Source organism: Callospermophilus lateralis, chromosome 1, assembly GCF_048772815.1.
Source record: "Callospermophilus lateralis isolate mCalLat2 chromosome 1, mCalLat2.hap1, whole genome shotgun sequence".
In the NCBI taxonomy this organism is placed as follows: domain Eukaryota; kingdom Metazoa; phylum Chordata; class Mammalia; order Rodentia; family Sciuridae; genus Callospermophilus; species Callospermophilus lateralis.
This window is the reverse complement of record NC_135305.1, coordinates 140,619,002-140,636,616: the sequence shown is the minus strand read 5'-3', so window position 1 is coordinate 140,636,616 and position 17,615 is coordinate 140,619,002. Positions and strand designations below refer to the sequence as shown.

The 17,615-nt window shown below is 41.2% G+C and overlaps 1 protein-coding gene across 5 annotated transcripts in view; it reads left to right on the top strand.

The window, feature by feature from the left end:
- The window catches only part of Upb1 (beta-ureidopropionase 1), a 46,591-nt gene that overhangs the window by 22,081 nt on the left and 6,895 nt on the right, over positions 1 to 17,615 (top strand). For 2 of the 5 annotated variants that reach the window (XR_013092414.1, XM_076866884.1), the window contains exons 7-10: positions 502 to 583; positions 1,828 to 1,870; positions 3,070 to 3,224; positions 5,111 to 5,218. Coding sequence is in view for 4 of the 5 variants with exons in the window: in XM_076866884.1 (XP_076722999.1) it covers positions 502 to 583; positions 1,828 to 1,870; positions 3,070 to 3,224; positions 5,111 to 5,194 (364 nt within the window). In the remaining variant the exon portion in view is untranslated. Of the gene's footprint in view, positions 1 to 501; positions 584 to 1,827; positions 1,871 to 3,069; positions 3,225 to 5,110; positions 5,428 to 17,615 lie in introns of those variants that run through there. The other 3 variants (XM_076866983.1, XM_076866843.1, XM_076866933.2) reach the window with 2 other exon arrangements.

The following is a 17,615-nucleotide window of genomic DNA, read 5'->3' as shown; positions in this document are numbered from 1 at the left end:
ATGCTCTGCCCTCACAAGCCAAACACACACCAAACACCCAAGATCCCAAGGTTCCAATTTATCAGGAGAAGTTCTTCTTGGCCCAGCATAGAAAACAGATTCCCAGAAGGAAGGAAGAATATAGGAAATGATAGCTATGGAAGAACCACCATGTGGAGCTTCATCTGCATGATCATTTAGTCTTCACAATTTCCTTTTGAGGAAGTTTTGGAGAGGGAAACTGAAGCTCAGGATAAGGATTTGATCCTTCTGATAGACCACAGCCTTGTGGCTTCTGCCTATAGCAGGCCCTCCCCAAAACACTTTGTGGGCTTAAACAAGTTGCTGAGGACAAGTTTGGTCTGCTTTCAGGTTTGAGGTGACCCTTGGGCATAGTAAGTCTCCCTGGCTGTCCCCACTCTAGGCCTTCTAAGGCCAGTACCAGGTGTAGCTCCAGGCTGAGCATCTACTGAGTCTGGCTAGAGAGTTGGCAAACTTGTTCCTCCTTTTCCTCTCTTACAGTGAGTCCCTTTGGCCAATTGAGGCCAGAAATGCTGCCATTGCCAATCACTGCTTCACTTGTGCCATTAACCGAGTGGGCCAGGTAAGTCTCTGAGGTACAGATGATTAAAGGAGCCAATGTTGGTGGTTGTAGTGGAGACATATCACGTTTATTTTGCATACATGTCATAAATCTGGAAGGGGACAAAGAAACTTGGTTTGTGATTTCTGTTGTTGCATTTAGCTGAAACAATTCTGAAAGGATCTTTGATCTGATCTCATTCTCTCACTTCTAAGTATCCAGTTTGTTATTTTCCCCACACATCAGTGGACCCCACCCACTGAACAGTCTTGACTACCAAACATAATGCATTTATCACCTAATAATCCTTTTCCTCATTCTTATTAATCACATGTCAAACTCTGATACCTTGAATTTTTTTGTTCCCCACTCCTCACTTTTCCCCCCCAGGGCCAAAGACCAAACTCAGTCAGGGCTTTGCGCATGGCAAGCACTCAGCCATTGAGCTAAATCCCCAACTTCACAGGTCAAACTCAGCTCAGAGCATCTGATCAGTTTGAGATAACGAATTTTTCCACACTAAGTCTATATGGTAAAATGCTTGCCTGGCATGAATTAGGCCCAGTACTGCTAAAAAAAAGAAAGTACGGAAGAAAGGAAGGAAGGAAAGAAGGAAGGAATGGAGGGAGGGAAAACCCTGACTTTTAAAAAATGTTTTAAAACTGTAGATGGACACAATACATTTTTTAATTTATTTTTATGTGGTGCTAAGGATCTAACCCAGTGCCTCACACATACTAGGTAAGCTCTCTACCACTGGGTTACAACCCCAGCCCCAAATGTTGATGTTTTGGTTAGCCTGTGTGATCCCATCACAACTTGATGTATAAATTTCATTAAGCTTTAGAGAAAATATTAAAACGGTATATGAAGGCCCTCTCCTCCACCTTTCATGTCTTCACAGACCCCAGGCTGAGGTCCTACTGCTTCAGGAAGGCCAACTTCACATACTTTCCACAGCCCTGAGAACTGATCAGTGCCCAATGTGTTTCTTTTCTCCCAAACTATAAACTCCCCAAAGGCAAAATCCAGGTCTTTACTTGTCAAATTCTCCACTGGCTGCCTAATCTTGGGTGCTCAGAAGGACATTTAACAAGTATCTGTTGATTGCCCAGAGAGAACAGACCCTGCATCTTACTTTCACTATTTCCAAGCTAACTCCCTGTGGTCCGGCTTGCTATTCTTGGTCTGGCTAAGAGTTCTGGAATGAACATTGTGGTGGTGCCACCTATAGGTTTCTCTTATACTCTAATCTTACTTCACAGGAGCACTTCCCCAATGAGTTTACCTCTGGAGATGGGAAGAAAGGTATGTTCCGTGTACTTTCATGGTGATGGGTCTCATCCCCCACTTCTCTGTTTGCTTCCTCTAGGCAAGGTCTGTCCCATAGCCTGTATCTGCATGCCTGGTGACTAGGAGGAGGTGCTGACTTCTCTGTTTTGTTGCCCTCTGTGGGGGAATCTGACTGTGGCCAGGATGACTGTGGCCAGGTCCTGGACATGTGACCACTTTGCTCCCCAGATAAGGAGCAAATGGGAATTATATTAGACTCCATTCCTTCACTGGGATTGGTGTAAAAATGGACTGAGAAGATGTAGGGGAGCTCTTTGTAAGCTCCTGAAAAAGCTGAAGGGCTCTCTTGCAGCTTTCAGACCTCCCTCTCTCCTTTCCTTTGTCCCCCCCTCAGCTGTACAAATGCCCCTCAAGTCAGCATGGATTGCCTGAGTTTCTAGGATCTACGGCTTGTTTCGATCTAAGGGAAGGTAACACCTCTCCTCTGCTAGGACTACTACACCCTTAGGTCCCACTTTCTAGACACTGATGTGAGGGAAAAGCTGTCCCCTCAGCAAGGAGGTGTCTGAAGGGGCCTGAGCAGATATGTTTCCCAAGAAAACACATACTGGAGGGGTCTTAAAGCCTTCCACATGAGGTCTTGGACTGTACCCCAGATCCACACTGCAGTCTCAGCTTCCTGCTGACAAAAGAGCAAAAGAGGCAGGGAAATAAGAGTTGGGGCCATGCTAGGTAGGCCCTGCCCTGCAGCCCACTACTCTTCACATGCCTGTGGAGTGGCTCTTAGCACCCCGTGACTCATGAGAGGACCAAGATGTGGAGTGGGGATGAAGTGACCTAGCTGTCATGACAAGTAGGGCTAGAGTCTCCAGTTTACTGAGTGAGCCACCACAGGAAACAGGTCGCACAGGAAGCCCCTAGAGCCCCCGAGGCTTGTATTGTGGGTAGCTGATAGTAGTCAATACTTCTAAAGGGTGACCTTTAGAAGTTTTCTCAGTGACTGTGGGAAGTGACACAGGAGTGACCTTTACAACCACCTACTGGGCCTTCGGGTCTGAGAAGGGAGACAGGCCCTTTGAATTTCTGCATTTGGAAGATGCTGGAGAAAGACGTATGAACATCTTGTCTTGAGCGTCCCTTAATGCACCTGCCTCTCTACAGACCTTACATTGTGTCTGTACAAACTCATGGCCTCTTCCCTTTGCTTCTTAAAGCTCACCATGACTTTGGCTACTTTTATGGCTCAAGCTATGTGGCAGCCCCTGATGGCAGCCGGACTCCTGGGCTCTCCCGTAGCCAGGACGGGCTGCTGGTTGCTGAGCTCAACCTCAATCTCTGCCAGCAGATGAGTGATGTCTGGAACTTCAAGGTGGGTCCTCAAGTTCCTTCCTGTTACCCTGCTCCTCTTTTTTGGCCCTCATCCTGCTCACAGAGCTGTGAACCGCAGTTAACGGTGTTTTCCCTCAGAGACAGCTTACAGAAGGTGCCTCCTTTGGACCAGGAGCTCCATGTTGGGCCTGGTCTCTGCCTCCCTGCGGGCTGTGGGGAGGAACTATTGGATCAAACAATGCACAAGCAGCAGGCCTCCATAAATTCTCTCATCTGATTTAGATTTTAGGTGCCTTCAAACAAATTAATCTCAATTTCATTTGTCCAGAGAATAGAGTGGATTGGCTTGTCTAATCCTTTTTTCCTTTCCAGGCATTTGCACTTATCACAAGATAAGTGTGCATGTCTGGTTCTGCCTGCAGCCAGGCTCCACAGTCTGGCCTTGACAATAGTGGGAAATGGGTCACACAGAGAAATGGGATCTGGGCCTGGCTCTGCCTTCTGTCAGTCACCCTAAGCAAGCACCTTCTGCTCGCAGGCCTTAGGACTCGCAAATATAAAATGAGAGGCTTAACTCAAATGCTGCCTGCTGCCTTTGAGACTGATACTCTGTGGCATCAAGGGTTTGAGAGGAATGTAGGTACCTGTCATCCCAGGATGGAACAGTGGTAGACAAGGATGGGACCAAGGCAGGGTTTATTGTACTCATATCCAGTAGTATTTCCACCAACTCAGTCCCCATTGATGAGCAAACCACCCAGCAAATGAATGTCACATTGTTATGACTGAATGACATTGCCTATGTGACTGGGAGGAGCCCAGGGGTTCCTGTTCAGACAGTTATGGGCTCTAGGCCTTACTCCCCTGCTTTCTTAAACATTGGTCCTTGAACACAATCCCCAGTCTCAGATCTTTGCCAGACAAACAAGGTGTTACCCATGACCATCCCTTGACATGCCACTCCTCTTGGATAGCTCAGATTAATGCAGAATTCTACCTAAATCAGAAGTCAGAGCTGAGAATTCCCTCCCTCCCTCCCTTCCTTCCTTCTATCCTTCCTTTTCCCCCTCCTTCCCTCCCTCCTGTACTAGGAATTGAATCCAGGAGTGTTCTACCACTGAGCTGCATCCACATCCTTTTTTATTTTTGCTATGTTGTTTTATGGGTTGGGAATAGAACCCAGGGCCTCATGCATACTAGGCAGCCCCAGCCCCATCCCAGTCCTTTAAATTTTTTATCTTGAGATAAGTTCTCACTAAATTGCTAAGGCTGGCCTCAAACTTACAATCTTCCTGTCCCAGCCTCCCAAACTGCTGGGATTATAGGCATGCCAGCCAGCTCTTTAACAAGTATCACCAGGAGCAGTAAACAGAATGTTTTCTCATGAGCTACTTTCTTGAAGCAGAAACATTCCCAACTGTGGCAATGGGAATGAGCTCATGCTGAGGCTTTTTGAAGGAGCTGACTTGAGATGGAAGAATGGAAGGCATGCCAGAGACTAGTCTCTATCTGTGTCCATAATGAGATGCCACATGGAGCAAACAGACCAAAAACTCAGCCAAGATATCTGGGTTCAAATCCTCACCCTTTTCCACTCCTGGCTAGTGACCTCTCTGGGCTGTAGGCTGCTCTTCTGAGTTGCTGCAGGACCACAGGACACCCCTCCTCCCTCCTCCCTCGGGGCAGACCACATCTCCTGAACAGGCAGGTCACAGAAGTCACCACAGGCTGGAATAGGCTGTATAAATCACCGCAATCAGTGCTAAGAGGTCACAGTGGGGTTACTTCTCTACATTGGTATGAAATTGTCCTGTCAACCAGTATTTCTATCTCACAGCTGCCCCCCAGTGGCAAGAAATGGTGGTGAGTAAGTGATAAGTGTTTATAAACAGGAACCTCGAAAGTATGTTTGTGTTTTGTTTTCAGATGACAGGCAGATATGAGATGTACGCACGAGAGCTTGCGGAAGCTGTCAAACCCAACTATGTCCCCACCATTGTGAAGGAGTAGCTGTCTTCTGTCCCCATTAGATGAGTAAGTGGGGCAGGCTTCACACATCCAAGTTCTCCCTAATTATGTTACTGTCCAAATGGATTTTTAAATGCCACAGCAGGAGTAAGGTGGAATTGGAATGACTGCTAAATGGGTACAAGGTTTCCTTCTGGGGTGATGGAAATGTTTGGGGACTAGATAAAGGTTATGATTGTGAATATATTAAATACAACTGGATTGCATACTTTAAATGTTTCGTTTTATATTAATTCTACCTAAATTTTTTTAAATGCTTTTTTTTTCTTTTGGTATTAGGGATTGAACCCAAGGGTGCTTAACCACTGAGACACATCCCTAGCTTTTAAAAATTTTTTTGTTTTATTTTGTATTTTTGAGACACACAGGGCCTCACTAAATTGCTTAGGGCCTCATTAAATTGCCAAGACTGGCTTTGAACCTGCAATCCTCCTGCCTGAGCTTTCTGAGTCCCTGGGATTATAAGCATGTGTCACCATGCCTGGCACTATCAGCTTCTTAAGGGTCAGCATGAGAATCTGTGTGCTGGTGGAAAGAAGTTGAGAGCAGATACAGAGTTGTGGAGCCTACAGTGTGGATGTGGGCAGGTGGTCTTTGGACATTCCAGGTTATTCCCCAGTCATACACTAGCCTAGGTATGTGTAAAGGGTTGGTTTTTGATAAAGCATCTCACTGTATTTCCCCAGCTGGCCTCCAGGTCCTAGACTCAGGCAATCCTTTTGACTCAGTCTCTCGAGCTGCTACAGGGATGCACTACCAAGCCAAACTTTCTGTGAAGTATTTTGTAGATTCAATTAGAGACCATAACCAATTGACTAAGTAAGTGAGATTATTCCACATCACTTAGGTGGGCCTGAATCAAACCATTAAAAGGTCTAAAGAACATTAAAAGGTCTAAAGCTCAGGCTTCTCTAAGGAAGAGGAATTCTGTATGCCAACCATAGCTCTGGGCCTTGGCAGGAATTCCAACCTACTTCCCTGACAGCCTGCCCTGTAGCTATTGGACTTGCCTAACCAGGCCCTACAATCATAAAGTCAAGTCCTTGCAATGAATCTCTTAATGCATATCCTACTGGTTCTGCCTCTCTGGATCTGACTAATACAGATTTTGGTACCAGAAATGATTCCTAAGAAATACAATCTTAAGGATGATTAAGATTAATTTCTGCAATTGATTCTGGGTTATCTGGAATTATTCTCTCATTTGATTATATTTAAAGGCATTAGTGCTTCAGATATAGTCCCCCTCCTTGTGCCTTGCTGATTCATTGAATCCAGCCCTAGAGACATGGTGAGCTTTTCTGTCTGGCCCTGCCATATCCAAAGCCTTTGTGCCTATGGTTTCTAGAAGAAGCATGTAGTCAGCCTAACATAGAGGTTTAGGTGACAAGTTGGTACATTTATGAAATAGACATTATTGTACCAGACACTATTTGATTATCTACACCGCTCATTGCCGGGAAGCAGAATCGTCAGGCCCATCTGAGAGCAGGAAGGCCCTACACAGATGGAGTCACTTTGGGGTTTGCCTTATGCCTGGAATGTTTTAGATGTTCAGTAAACATTTGTTGAATGGACTTTGGGTGGAGATTTTATGTGGTTATTGCTGATGACATGGCAGGCTCTTAGGCAAGAACCCAGGGTAACCTTACCCCTGAGCTACATCCCCAGCCCTCCACCCTTTTTTATTTTGAGACAGGGTCTTGCTGAGTTGCTGAGGCTGGCCCCAAACTTACAGTATTCCTGCCTCAGCCTCCCAAGTTGCTGGGTTTATGGGCATCCGCTCACATACCCTGCCAGTGACTCTATTTTCAATGGCAAAGAAGAAAGTGTTAATTGGTGGTATGATGTGACCATAGAAACTCATCTGTAGGGTAGATCTATATTTGAATTTTTCAACCTGTGTTCAGGAGTTCCAACCTGATAGCCTGCCTGCACTGTGGATTTCAGGCTTACCTAACCAGCCCCCATCGTCATGTAAGGTAATCCCTTGCACTAAATCTCTTGATATCTTTTACCTAGATTTGTCCCCTTGTGGTTCTGCTTCTGTGGTTGACCACTGACCCCTGACTCGCACATCAGATTACTCATTTCTCTGTACCTGGGTTTCCGCATTTGTAAAATAGGGCCATATGCCCTGTCCTGCTTTATGTCACAGAATGATGATGAGTGACAAACTTGATGGGTCAGGGAGCTCCTTGGCAGCTGTCAGAACAATACTTCTGTAGGCACTGTCCCTTGCACCAACCACATGGCAAGAATCCAACCTGCTGAACCTCAAATAGAAGTTGGCCAGAGCGTCCAGGGTAGAGGTGATGTCTTACTCTTCCCAGTCACAGAAAGCAACCTCATGCTTTCACTGGCCCAGCAGCTAAATTTTGCGTGAATAACCCCATGTCAGGGCTGGGGTGCTCCTAGATAGCCCCTTTGGGTGAAAAAGCCAGATAGAGCTGTCTGGCCACAACTATGCTAATCTCCTCAGCCTCTACCTGCTTCAGGTATAGTCCCCCTTCTTGTGCCTTGCTGTTTCATTGAATCCAGCCCTAGAGACATGGTGAGCTTTTCTGTCTGGCCCTGCCATATCCAAAGCCTTTGTGCCTGTGGTTTCTAGAAGAAGCATGTAGTCAGCCTAACATAGAGGTTTAGGTGACAAGTTGGTACATTTATGAAATAGATATTAATGTACCAGACACTATTTGATTATCTACACCGCTCATTGCCGGGAAGCAGAATCGTCAGGCCCATCTGAGAGCAGGAAGGCCCTACACAGATGGAGTCACTTTGGGGTTTGCCTTATGCCTGGAATGTTTTAGATGTTCAGTAAACATTTGTTGAATGGACTTTGGGTGGAGATTTTATGTGGTTATTGCTGATGACATGGCAGGCTCTCAGGCAAGAACTTGAATTGGTTCAATGTCCATGACCTGCAAGCCACCAGGCCCTAGTACAATCTTAGATGAAACCTTCTGACCAAATGAAACCGAATGCCAGCAGAAAAAAGAAAATGATTTTCTCACCTGTAAGATGGCAGGTGGCTGGACTCAAAGTTCTGAAGAACCCTGAAGCTCTAGCAGGTAGCCTTTCTGTCAGGCCACAGATTTATTTTATTTTAGTGGTGCTGGGGATTAAACCCATGCTCACACATGCTAAACACAAACTACCACTGAGCTACATCTCCTGCCCAATAGCTTTATTGCTGGCATCTGGGATGAGGTTTGGGCATATAAACCATAGTGTGCACAAAAGAAAAAAAGAACTTAGGCATTCTTAAGGATAGACCATATGTTAAACCATAAAAGAAGTCAATGAATTTTTAAAAAATGAAATCATGTAAGTCATATTTTCCAATTGTAATGGAATGAATTAGTAGCAAAGGGAAAATTGAAAAATAGGTGAGAATTAAACAACATTTTAAAATTTTTTATTTTATATATTTATTTAGCCATACTGAAGATCAAATCCATGGCTTCTCATATGCTAGGCAAGTGCTCTACCACTGAGTATACCCATAACCTAACATTTTCATTAAACAACCAATGAATGAGAAACGAAATCAAGGAGAGTTAGAAAATAATCTTAAGACATGAAAACAAAAAGAAAGCATACCAAAACTTAAGGAATGCAATAAAAACAGTACTAAGAAAGAAATTTATAGCTGTAAATGCTTACAATTAAAAAAGTTTTCAAACCAACAACAAAAATTTATACACTGAAAAACTAAAAAAAAAAAGAAAAAGAAAAAAGAAAAGAAAAAAGACCAAATGAAACCAAATGCCAGCAGAAAAAAGAAAATGATTAGAGCAGAGATAAGAGAACAGAAAATGATAGAGGAAATCAATGAAACCAAAAGTTTGCATTTCTTTCTTTCTTTCCTTTTGATACTTGGATTGAACCCAAAGGGTGCTTTACCACTGAGCCGTATCCCCAGCCCTTTTTATGTTTTAAGAAAGGGTCTCACTAAATTGCTTAGGGTCTTTAAATTGCTGAAGTTGGGTTCAAACTTGTATTCCTGGAGGATTGTGAGTTCAAAGCCAACTTTGTGAGTTCAAAGCAACTTATAGAGGCCCTAAGCAACTCAGTGAGACCCTGTCTCTAAATAAAATATAAAAAGGGTTGGGGATGTGGCTTGAGGTTAAGCATCCCTGGGTTCAATCCCTGGTGCCCAAACAAAACAAAACAAAACAAAACCTTGCATTCCTCCTGCCTCAATCTCCCAAGCCACTGGGATTATAGGTATGCACCACTGTACCCAGCAAAAGTTTGCATTTTTTAATAAAATTGCCAACGGTTAGCTAGATTGACTAAGAAAGACTCAAATTACTAAAAATCAGAGATGAAAGTGGGAACATTACTACTGATTCTTTAAAAATAAAAAGAATTATGAGAGAATACTATGGATAAATTGTATGCCCACAAACTGGAGAGCCTAGACAACCCAAATGAAATGGACAAATTTCTGGAAACACAAAATCTATCAAGATTAAATCATTAAGCAACAGAAAATCTGAATAGGCTTATAACTAGTAAGGATGTTGAATTGGTTGAATTCTACCAAACATTCAAAGTGCACCAGTCCTTCTCAAACTCTTCCCAAAAATCGAAGGGTAGGGAACACTTTCTAACTCACTCCATGGAGCAAGCATTACCCTGATACCAAAGTCAGAGACAATACTAGAAAACTATAGACAAATATCCCTTATAAATATTATTATTTTTTGGGGGGGGACAGGGTTTTGCTATGCGGCACGGGCTGGTCTCCAATTTCTGGGTTCCAATGCTCCTCCCCCTCAGCATCCTGAGGGAGGTGCTTAGCTGGTACTGCAGGCATTACATCACCACACCTGGCTCCCTTATACATATTGATGCAAGCTGTCTGTCCCTCTGGAGATAGCTCACATTCTCCCTTGAATGGCTCAACATCCTTGATAAGAAAATCAATCAGTATAATATATCTCATTAATAAAATGAAGGGGGAAAATCCCATCTGATTATCACAAATGAGGCAGAAAAGGCATTTGGCAAAATTCAAAACCCATTTGTGATTTTAAAAAAGTTCAAAAAACTAGGATTAGGATTAGAATAAAACAGCTATCTCAATATAATAAAGGTCACAAATGAAAACCCACTGCTAATACTCTGTGATGAAAAAGAATCAACTTCCACCACTTCTATTCAATATAGTTTTTCAAGTTCTAGCTAGAGCAATTAGGCAGGAAAAAAATAAAAAGGAACATAACAAAGAAGTAAACTGATGTCTTTTTGCAGGTACATAATCTTATATAATCTTATTTATATAAAACCCACAAAAAGCTATTAGAACTAATGAATTAATTCTGTGAAGTTACAAGACACAAAATCCATACACAGAAATACACACACACACACACACACACACAAATGGGTTTCTATACATTAACAATAAAAAATCTGAAAAGGAAATTAAGAAAACAATTCCATGACAATAGCATCACAAAGAATAAAATATTTAGGAATTAGCCCTGAAAGTGACTGAAAACTGCAGAACATTGCTGATGAAAATTAAAGAAGACCAAAATAAATAGAGTCCATTTTCATGGACTGGAAAACTTAATTTGGAGAGTCAGGGTACCAGGGATTGAACTCAGACTTGACCACTGAGCCACATCCCTAGCCCTATTTTGTATTTTGTTAGAGACAGGGTCTCACTGAGTTGCTTAGCACCTTGCTAAATTGTTGAGGCTGGCTTTGAACTTGCCGTCCTCCTGCCTCCTCCTCCTGAGCCACTGGGATTACAGGCATGCGTACTGTGCCCGGCCAAACTTAATATTTATGAATGTCAGCACTACAAAAAGCAATCTATGAATTCAATGCAATCTCTATTTAAAATGTCAACAAATTTTTCAGAAATAAAATCTATCTCAAAATTTATATGGAATCTCAAAGGACTCCAAGTAGCCAAAACATCATGAAAAAGAACAAAGCTGATGAACTCAGGCTTCCTGATTTTAAAATTTCTACAAAGCTGCAGTAGTATGGTGGGCTTGGGTTGTGGCTTAGAGGAAGAGGGCTCACCTAGCATGTGTGAGGCACTGGGTTTGATCCTCAGCACCACATTAAAATGAAATAAAGGTATTGTGTGCACCTACAACTAAAAAAATGCTTAAAAAACAGTGTGGTAATGACATAAAAACAAGGCATATATATTCAGACATATATGGAATAGAAGAGAGATCCCAGAAATAAACCCTGACATATATGGTCAATTATTTTTGACAAGGTGCCAAAAATCATTCAATGAGGAAAGGCAGTTTCTTTCCATTAATGGTGCTGGGAAAATAGATAATCACATGCAAAATAATGAAAATAGTCCCTTACTATATCCATATACAAAAGTGAACTCAAAATGTATCAAAGATCTAAATGTAAGCCAGGCACAGTGATGCACACCTGTAATGCCAGTGACTTGGGAGGATGAGGCAGGAGGTTTGCAAGGTGGCAGATGGCCTCAGCAACTTAGCTGGACCCTAAGCAACTTAGTGAGACCCTGTCTCAAAAATAAAATAAAATAAAAAGGGCTGGGGATATAGCTCAGTGATAAAGAGTCTCTGGTCTCTGGGTTCAATCCTCAGTGAAAGAAAGAAAGATGAAGGAAGGAAGGAAGGAAGGAAGGAAGGAAGGAAGGAAGGAAGGAAGGGGGGAGGGAGGGAGGGAGGGAGGGAGGGAGGGAAGGAAAGAAAGAAGGAGGGAAAGAAAGAAAGAAGGAGGGAAAGAAGGAAGGAAGGGAAGACAAAGATCTAAATGTAAGAACGTAAACTATAAAACTTTTTAAAATGGTGAAAGTGTTGTGATATTGGATTTGGCAATAATTTCTTGAATGTAACACCAAAAATACAAGGCAACAAAAGAAAAACTAGATAAGTTGAACTTCATCAAAATTAAAAACTTGTGTGCATCAAAGGGCACTATCACAGTAAAAGGGCAATCTGTAGAATGGGAGAAAATATTTTCAAATTGTATATATTTTAGTATGTGGAATATATAAAAGAACCTCTTAAACTCAACAATCAAAATGAGCCAAAGGGCTGGGGATGAAACTCTGAGGTTGAGCACTTACCTAGTAGGCATTAGGGCCTCGGTTCAATCCCTAATACCTCCAGAAAAAAAAGAAAAGAAAAAAAATCAACCAACCAACCAACAAAAACAGAACAAAATGGACAGCAACTGAAATACACATTTCTGTAAAGAAAATAGATGGTATGAAAGCATATGAAAAGATGCTCACCATCATTACCAGTAGGAAAATGCAAATCAAAACCACAATGAGAGCCCAGTACAGTGGTGCACACCTGGAATCCCAGCGCAAGGCAGGAGGATCACAAGATCAAAACCAGCCTCAGCAAAGGTGAGGCACTAAGCAACTTAGTGAGACCCTGTCTCTAAATAAAATACAAAATAGGCTGGGCTGGGGATGTGGCTCAGTGGTTGAGTGCCCCTGAGTTCAATCCCTGGTACTAAAATAAAACAAACAAACAAAAACCCACAATGAGATAAGACCTTAAATGCATTAGGATAGCTATTATAAACAAAATAAAACCAGAAAATAACAAGTGTTGGCAAGAATGTGAGGAAAGTAGAACCCTCAGGTATTGCTAGTAAGAATGTAAAATGGTGTACATGCTATGGAAAACAGTTCGGTAATTCCTCAAAAATAATTAAACACAGAATTATAATATGACCCAGCAATTCCACTGATAAATATATACTCCACAAAATCAAAACAGAATATAATAGTGTTAGCTGTATACCCATGTCCATAGCATTGTTATTCACAACAGCCAAAAGATGGAACCTAAGTGGATAAGCATGCATATATGCCATTCAATGGATATTATTCAGCCTTTAAAAAAAGGAAACCATGACACATGCTCCAATAAGAATGAAACTTTAAGACATTATACTCAGTGAAATAAGCCAATCACAAAAGGACAAATGCCTTTTTTTTTAATGAGTCCAAAATCTTGGGAAAAATATTTTAAGAGAGAGTTAATGTAATAGTTTTCATCCTTATATACAAGCATGCCTTCATTTTAACTTGAAAAATATACAATCATAGAAAGACATTTATATTAACACAGACAAATGCCTTTTTAATAGTTGATCTGAATGAATAATAGTCATTAGTAGTGGCTCAGAAGAACAGGAGGTTGGGGAAATGGAGGATAGATAATGAGTACCAAAACATGGAAGTAATAACTTCTAATGTTCTACAGCACAGAAGGGTGACTGTAGTTCATAATAACCTATATAAATGTTATGAAAAACTAGAAGATAGGAATTTTAAAGTTCCAGACGTGAAGTAATGATAATGAGATGGGAACATTAATTACCCTGATGTGATTAGTAAATATTGTATACACATATTGTTATTTCAATAACAATTGTTATTTCAATACATGTATACAATTATTATGCATGACCAAAAATATTATTAAGAGTCAAGGCTAGGGTTTTAACTTGGTGATAGAGTATGTACTTAACCTGTGCAAGGCCCTGGGTTTAATCCCCAGATTACCAGCACCCCATACACATAAAAAGAGTTTAAGGAGATGGAAATGTTAACTGTCATGATTTGATCATTATACATGGTATATATGTATCAAATTATCACCCTATACCCCATAAGTTTGTACAATTAAAGTAATTAATAAAAAAGGACAAATACTGTATGATTCCAATTACATGAGGTATTTAGAATAGTTGAATTTATAAACACAGAAAATAGAGTGTTAGTTGCCAAGAGCTAGGGGGAGAGGAGAAAGGGGGACAATTTTTTGATGGCTCCAGAGTTTCAATTTAGAATGGAAAAAGTTCTAAAATGATAGTGGTGATGGCTGCACAACAATGTGAATGTCTTTTTTTTTTTTTTAATGATAGATAGACCTGGTAATTTTTTTTTAATGTGGTGCTGAAGATCAAACCTAGTGCCTTATATATACTAAGCAAGTGCTCTGCCACTGAGCCATAACCCCAGCCTGTGAATGTCTTTAATATCACTAAATTGTTCACTTAAGAATGGTACAGTGTTGGGGGTTGGTTGTGGCTCAGTGGTAGAGCGCTTGCCTAGTATGCATGAGGCACTGGGTTCGATCCCAGGCACCACATAAAATAAATAAATAAATAAAATGAAGGTATTGTGTCCATCTACAACTAAAAAAATATTAAAAGAAGAAGAAGAAGAAGAATGGTAAAATGGCTGGGCATGGTGGCACGCACACATACCTGTAATCCCAGTGGTTCAGGAGGCTCAGGCAGGAGAATCATAAGTTCAAAGCCATGCTCAGCAATTTAGCAAGGCTGTAAGTAACGTAGTGAGACTCTGTCCCAAAATAAAATGAGCTGAGGTTGTGGCTCAGTGGTAGAGCACTTGCCTTGCATGCATGAGGCATTGGGTTTGATCCTCAGCACCACATAAAAATAAATAAATAAATATATTGTGTCTATCTACAACTAAAAACATATATAAAAAAAAAAAACATTAAAAGAGTTGGGGATGTGGCTCAGTGTTAAGCATCCCTGGGTTCAATCCCTAGTACCGCACCAAAAAAAAAAAAAAAAAAAAAAAGACTTATAATGGTAAATTATATGTTTTATATTGTTAAAAGAAAAAAATGTTACCAATAAGTTTAACAGAATTTACTTAAGCAAGAAAAAGAGTTCCAGAACCAGTCACCACTTCTGACTGAAATTGGTTCAGAATTCCCCACCCTACAATATATCCAGATCATTTTTATATTCAGAGAAAAGGAAATCACATACTTTCCTAAGAAACAACCTGATTGGCTGCAATCAGCATTTACTGGCTATAGTCAGTGGTGTGGTGAGGCATTTGCAGCTGAATGAGCCCAACTTATATTAACCTCATTCCTGACCCCAGAGCTCTCCTCCAACAGGCTGAGCAAATCCATAAATTATTAAAGTCTACCCTAGAAAGTTAGGTGTTTTTCTCAAATACTGACCTTTCCACTCTGGCCTAAGTCATGAAACCATATTAGATATTGCATAGTCTCCATTGTGGCCTGGCCTTATAAGAAAGTCTATTTTTTATAAATAAATTCTGGCCAGTCATTTGATGGTGACCTGAATATCTTCCAGGGCCATGGTGGTACCATTGATCAGATCAACTAAAGTCAGGGACAAAAGTTGCATTGCCTTTTTAATCAGATGAGTTACATAATAGGAATAATTGTTCCCATTGTGTATATTAACAGCAAGTCAGTTATCAGTTCAAAAAGGTTCTGTGAGTAACCAGGGGTAGCCTCATTTTAGAAATATCTCCATTATTATCTGTGGGTTGCACGATCTGTGCTCCATGATGTTTACTAAAACACAAAATTCTCTTATGATCATCATGAAAATATAGTACACCCTTTTGGAGAGGTTGATCCAACTAGTTTTCACATAAGAAATATAGTCATAAGGGCACATATGGCACTCTGGGGAAGAAAGTGTTATTTACAAGTGTCAGTGTCCCCCAAGGTCCTGGCCAGTTGGTAGACCTTTGGGTTTCCAGTTTACTTTGAATAATTAAGTCTAATCCTCATGTGTTATTTTCTGTCAATGAAAAAAATACCTGATACAATCGATTTATAAAGAGGAAAGTTTTATTTATTTTGGCTCATAAGGCCATGGTTACTTGGCCTCATTGCCTTTAGGCCTGTGGCAAGTCACCATGGTGGGGAGCACACTGCAGAGGAAATTCTTGCCTATGACAGCCAGGAAGCAAAGATGAGAAAAGGTAGGGCACATCTCCATTGACCTAATTCCTACCACTAAGCTTGATCTTTGTGTGTGTGTGTGTGTGTGTGTGTGTGCGCGCGCGCTAGGGATTGAACCCAGGGCCTGTGCACACTAGGCAAAGCAAGTGCTCTACCACTTGTAGCTCTACATCCCCAGTCCCTATGCATCACCTTTTAAAGGTTCTGCTACTTCCCAATAATGCTACAGGTTGGGGACCAAGCCTTTAACACATGGACCTTTCAGGGACAAACTATAGCACCTTATATTTGGAAGGACTGCCTGAGGGTAATTAGTCCAGTCTATCCTGGTTGTTCATGCCATCAGTTGAATGGCATTAGTCTTTTCCACAGATTGGCTGAGAGGTCTGTGGGAATGACAGCAAGAAAAACATCTGAAACATTGGTATTGATACATTGTAGGTATTTTTTGTGGGAAGTATAGAAGCCAGGGATATCCCCTGCTGTTTATAATAAACCTTTGGCAAAGGTAATAAGAAATAGTGACTAAACTAGTCAAAGTCATCTGAGGAGTGAAGGCAGAAGTTGGAGTCAGTTAAATTTAAAGTACTAACAAAAGTTTGGGAGAGGTAGGCCAGGTTATTTTTGTTCATAAAGAATGTTTCAAGAGCAATTGTGAAAGATAAAATCATTAATGTCCCTCCATTCTTACCTACTGGGATATAAGGTATTTTCTACCTAGATGCCAGAGTTTCTGCTCCACTCCAGTCCTCAAAATGTCATCTTTTCCCAATTATCCTTTTCTTGCACCCAGACTTTTTTTTTTTTTTTTTTTTGAGGAAGAACTTTTTTATAAAATGCACAGAGACCCATTATGTTTCCCAGTTTTTCTCATGTGGGCCACTGTAAGGGGTCTCAGTAAGCATACTGCTTACCCAAATGGTCATTATCCTTATGATCTAAGATCATGTCAGTCCCACAAGAGAATCCAAGTGACTGAATCAGAATCATATTTGAACTCTGAAGCCCCCTTTAAGCAGGGCTGCCTTCTAGAAGGTGTGTACCAACCAGGCTTGCCTAAAGTTACTGTTTAGGAAAACAAGCAAGCAACATACCCAAAAGAGTCATTGTGTCTTCAAAAGTTCATGTGTTGCACCAGTCAGAATGACCGTCATTAAGAACACGAACAATAATAAACCAGGCATGATGGCACAGGCCTATAATTCCAATGATTTGGGAGGCTGAGGTGGGAGGATTGCAAGTTCTGGGACAGCCTCAGCAACTTAGGCTTTTTTAAAAAATATATTTATTTATTTTTTAAGTTATAGATGGACACACTACCTCCATTTTATTTATTTATTTTTATGTGGTGCTGAGGATCGAACCGAGGGCCTCGCACGTGTGAGGCGAGCACTCTACCACTGAGCCACAACCCCAGCAGCAACTTAGGCCTTAAGCAACCCTGTCTCAAAATAAAAAGGGCTGGGGATGTGGCTCAGTGGTTAAGTGTCCCTGAGTTCAATCCCCAATACCAAATAATAACAATAATAATAATAATAATAATAATTGCTACAGAGGATATGGAGAAAAAGGAACACTTTCACACTGTTGGTGGGATTGTAACAGTACAACTGTAACAGTGGTTCACTTTATGCTTTGAATATAGCTCT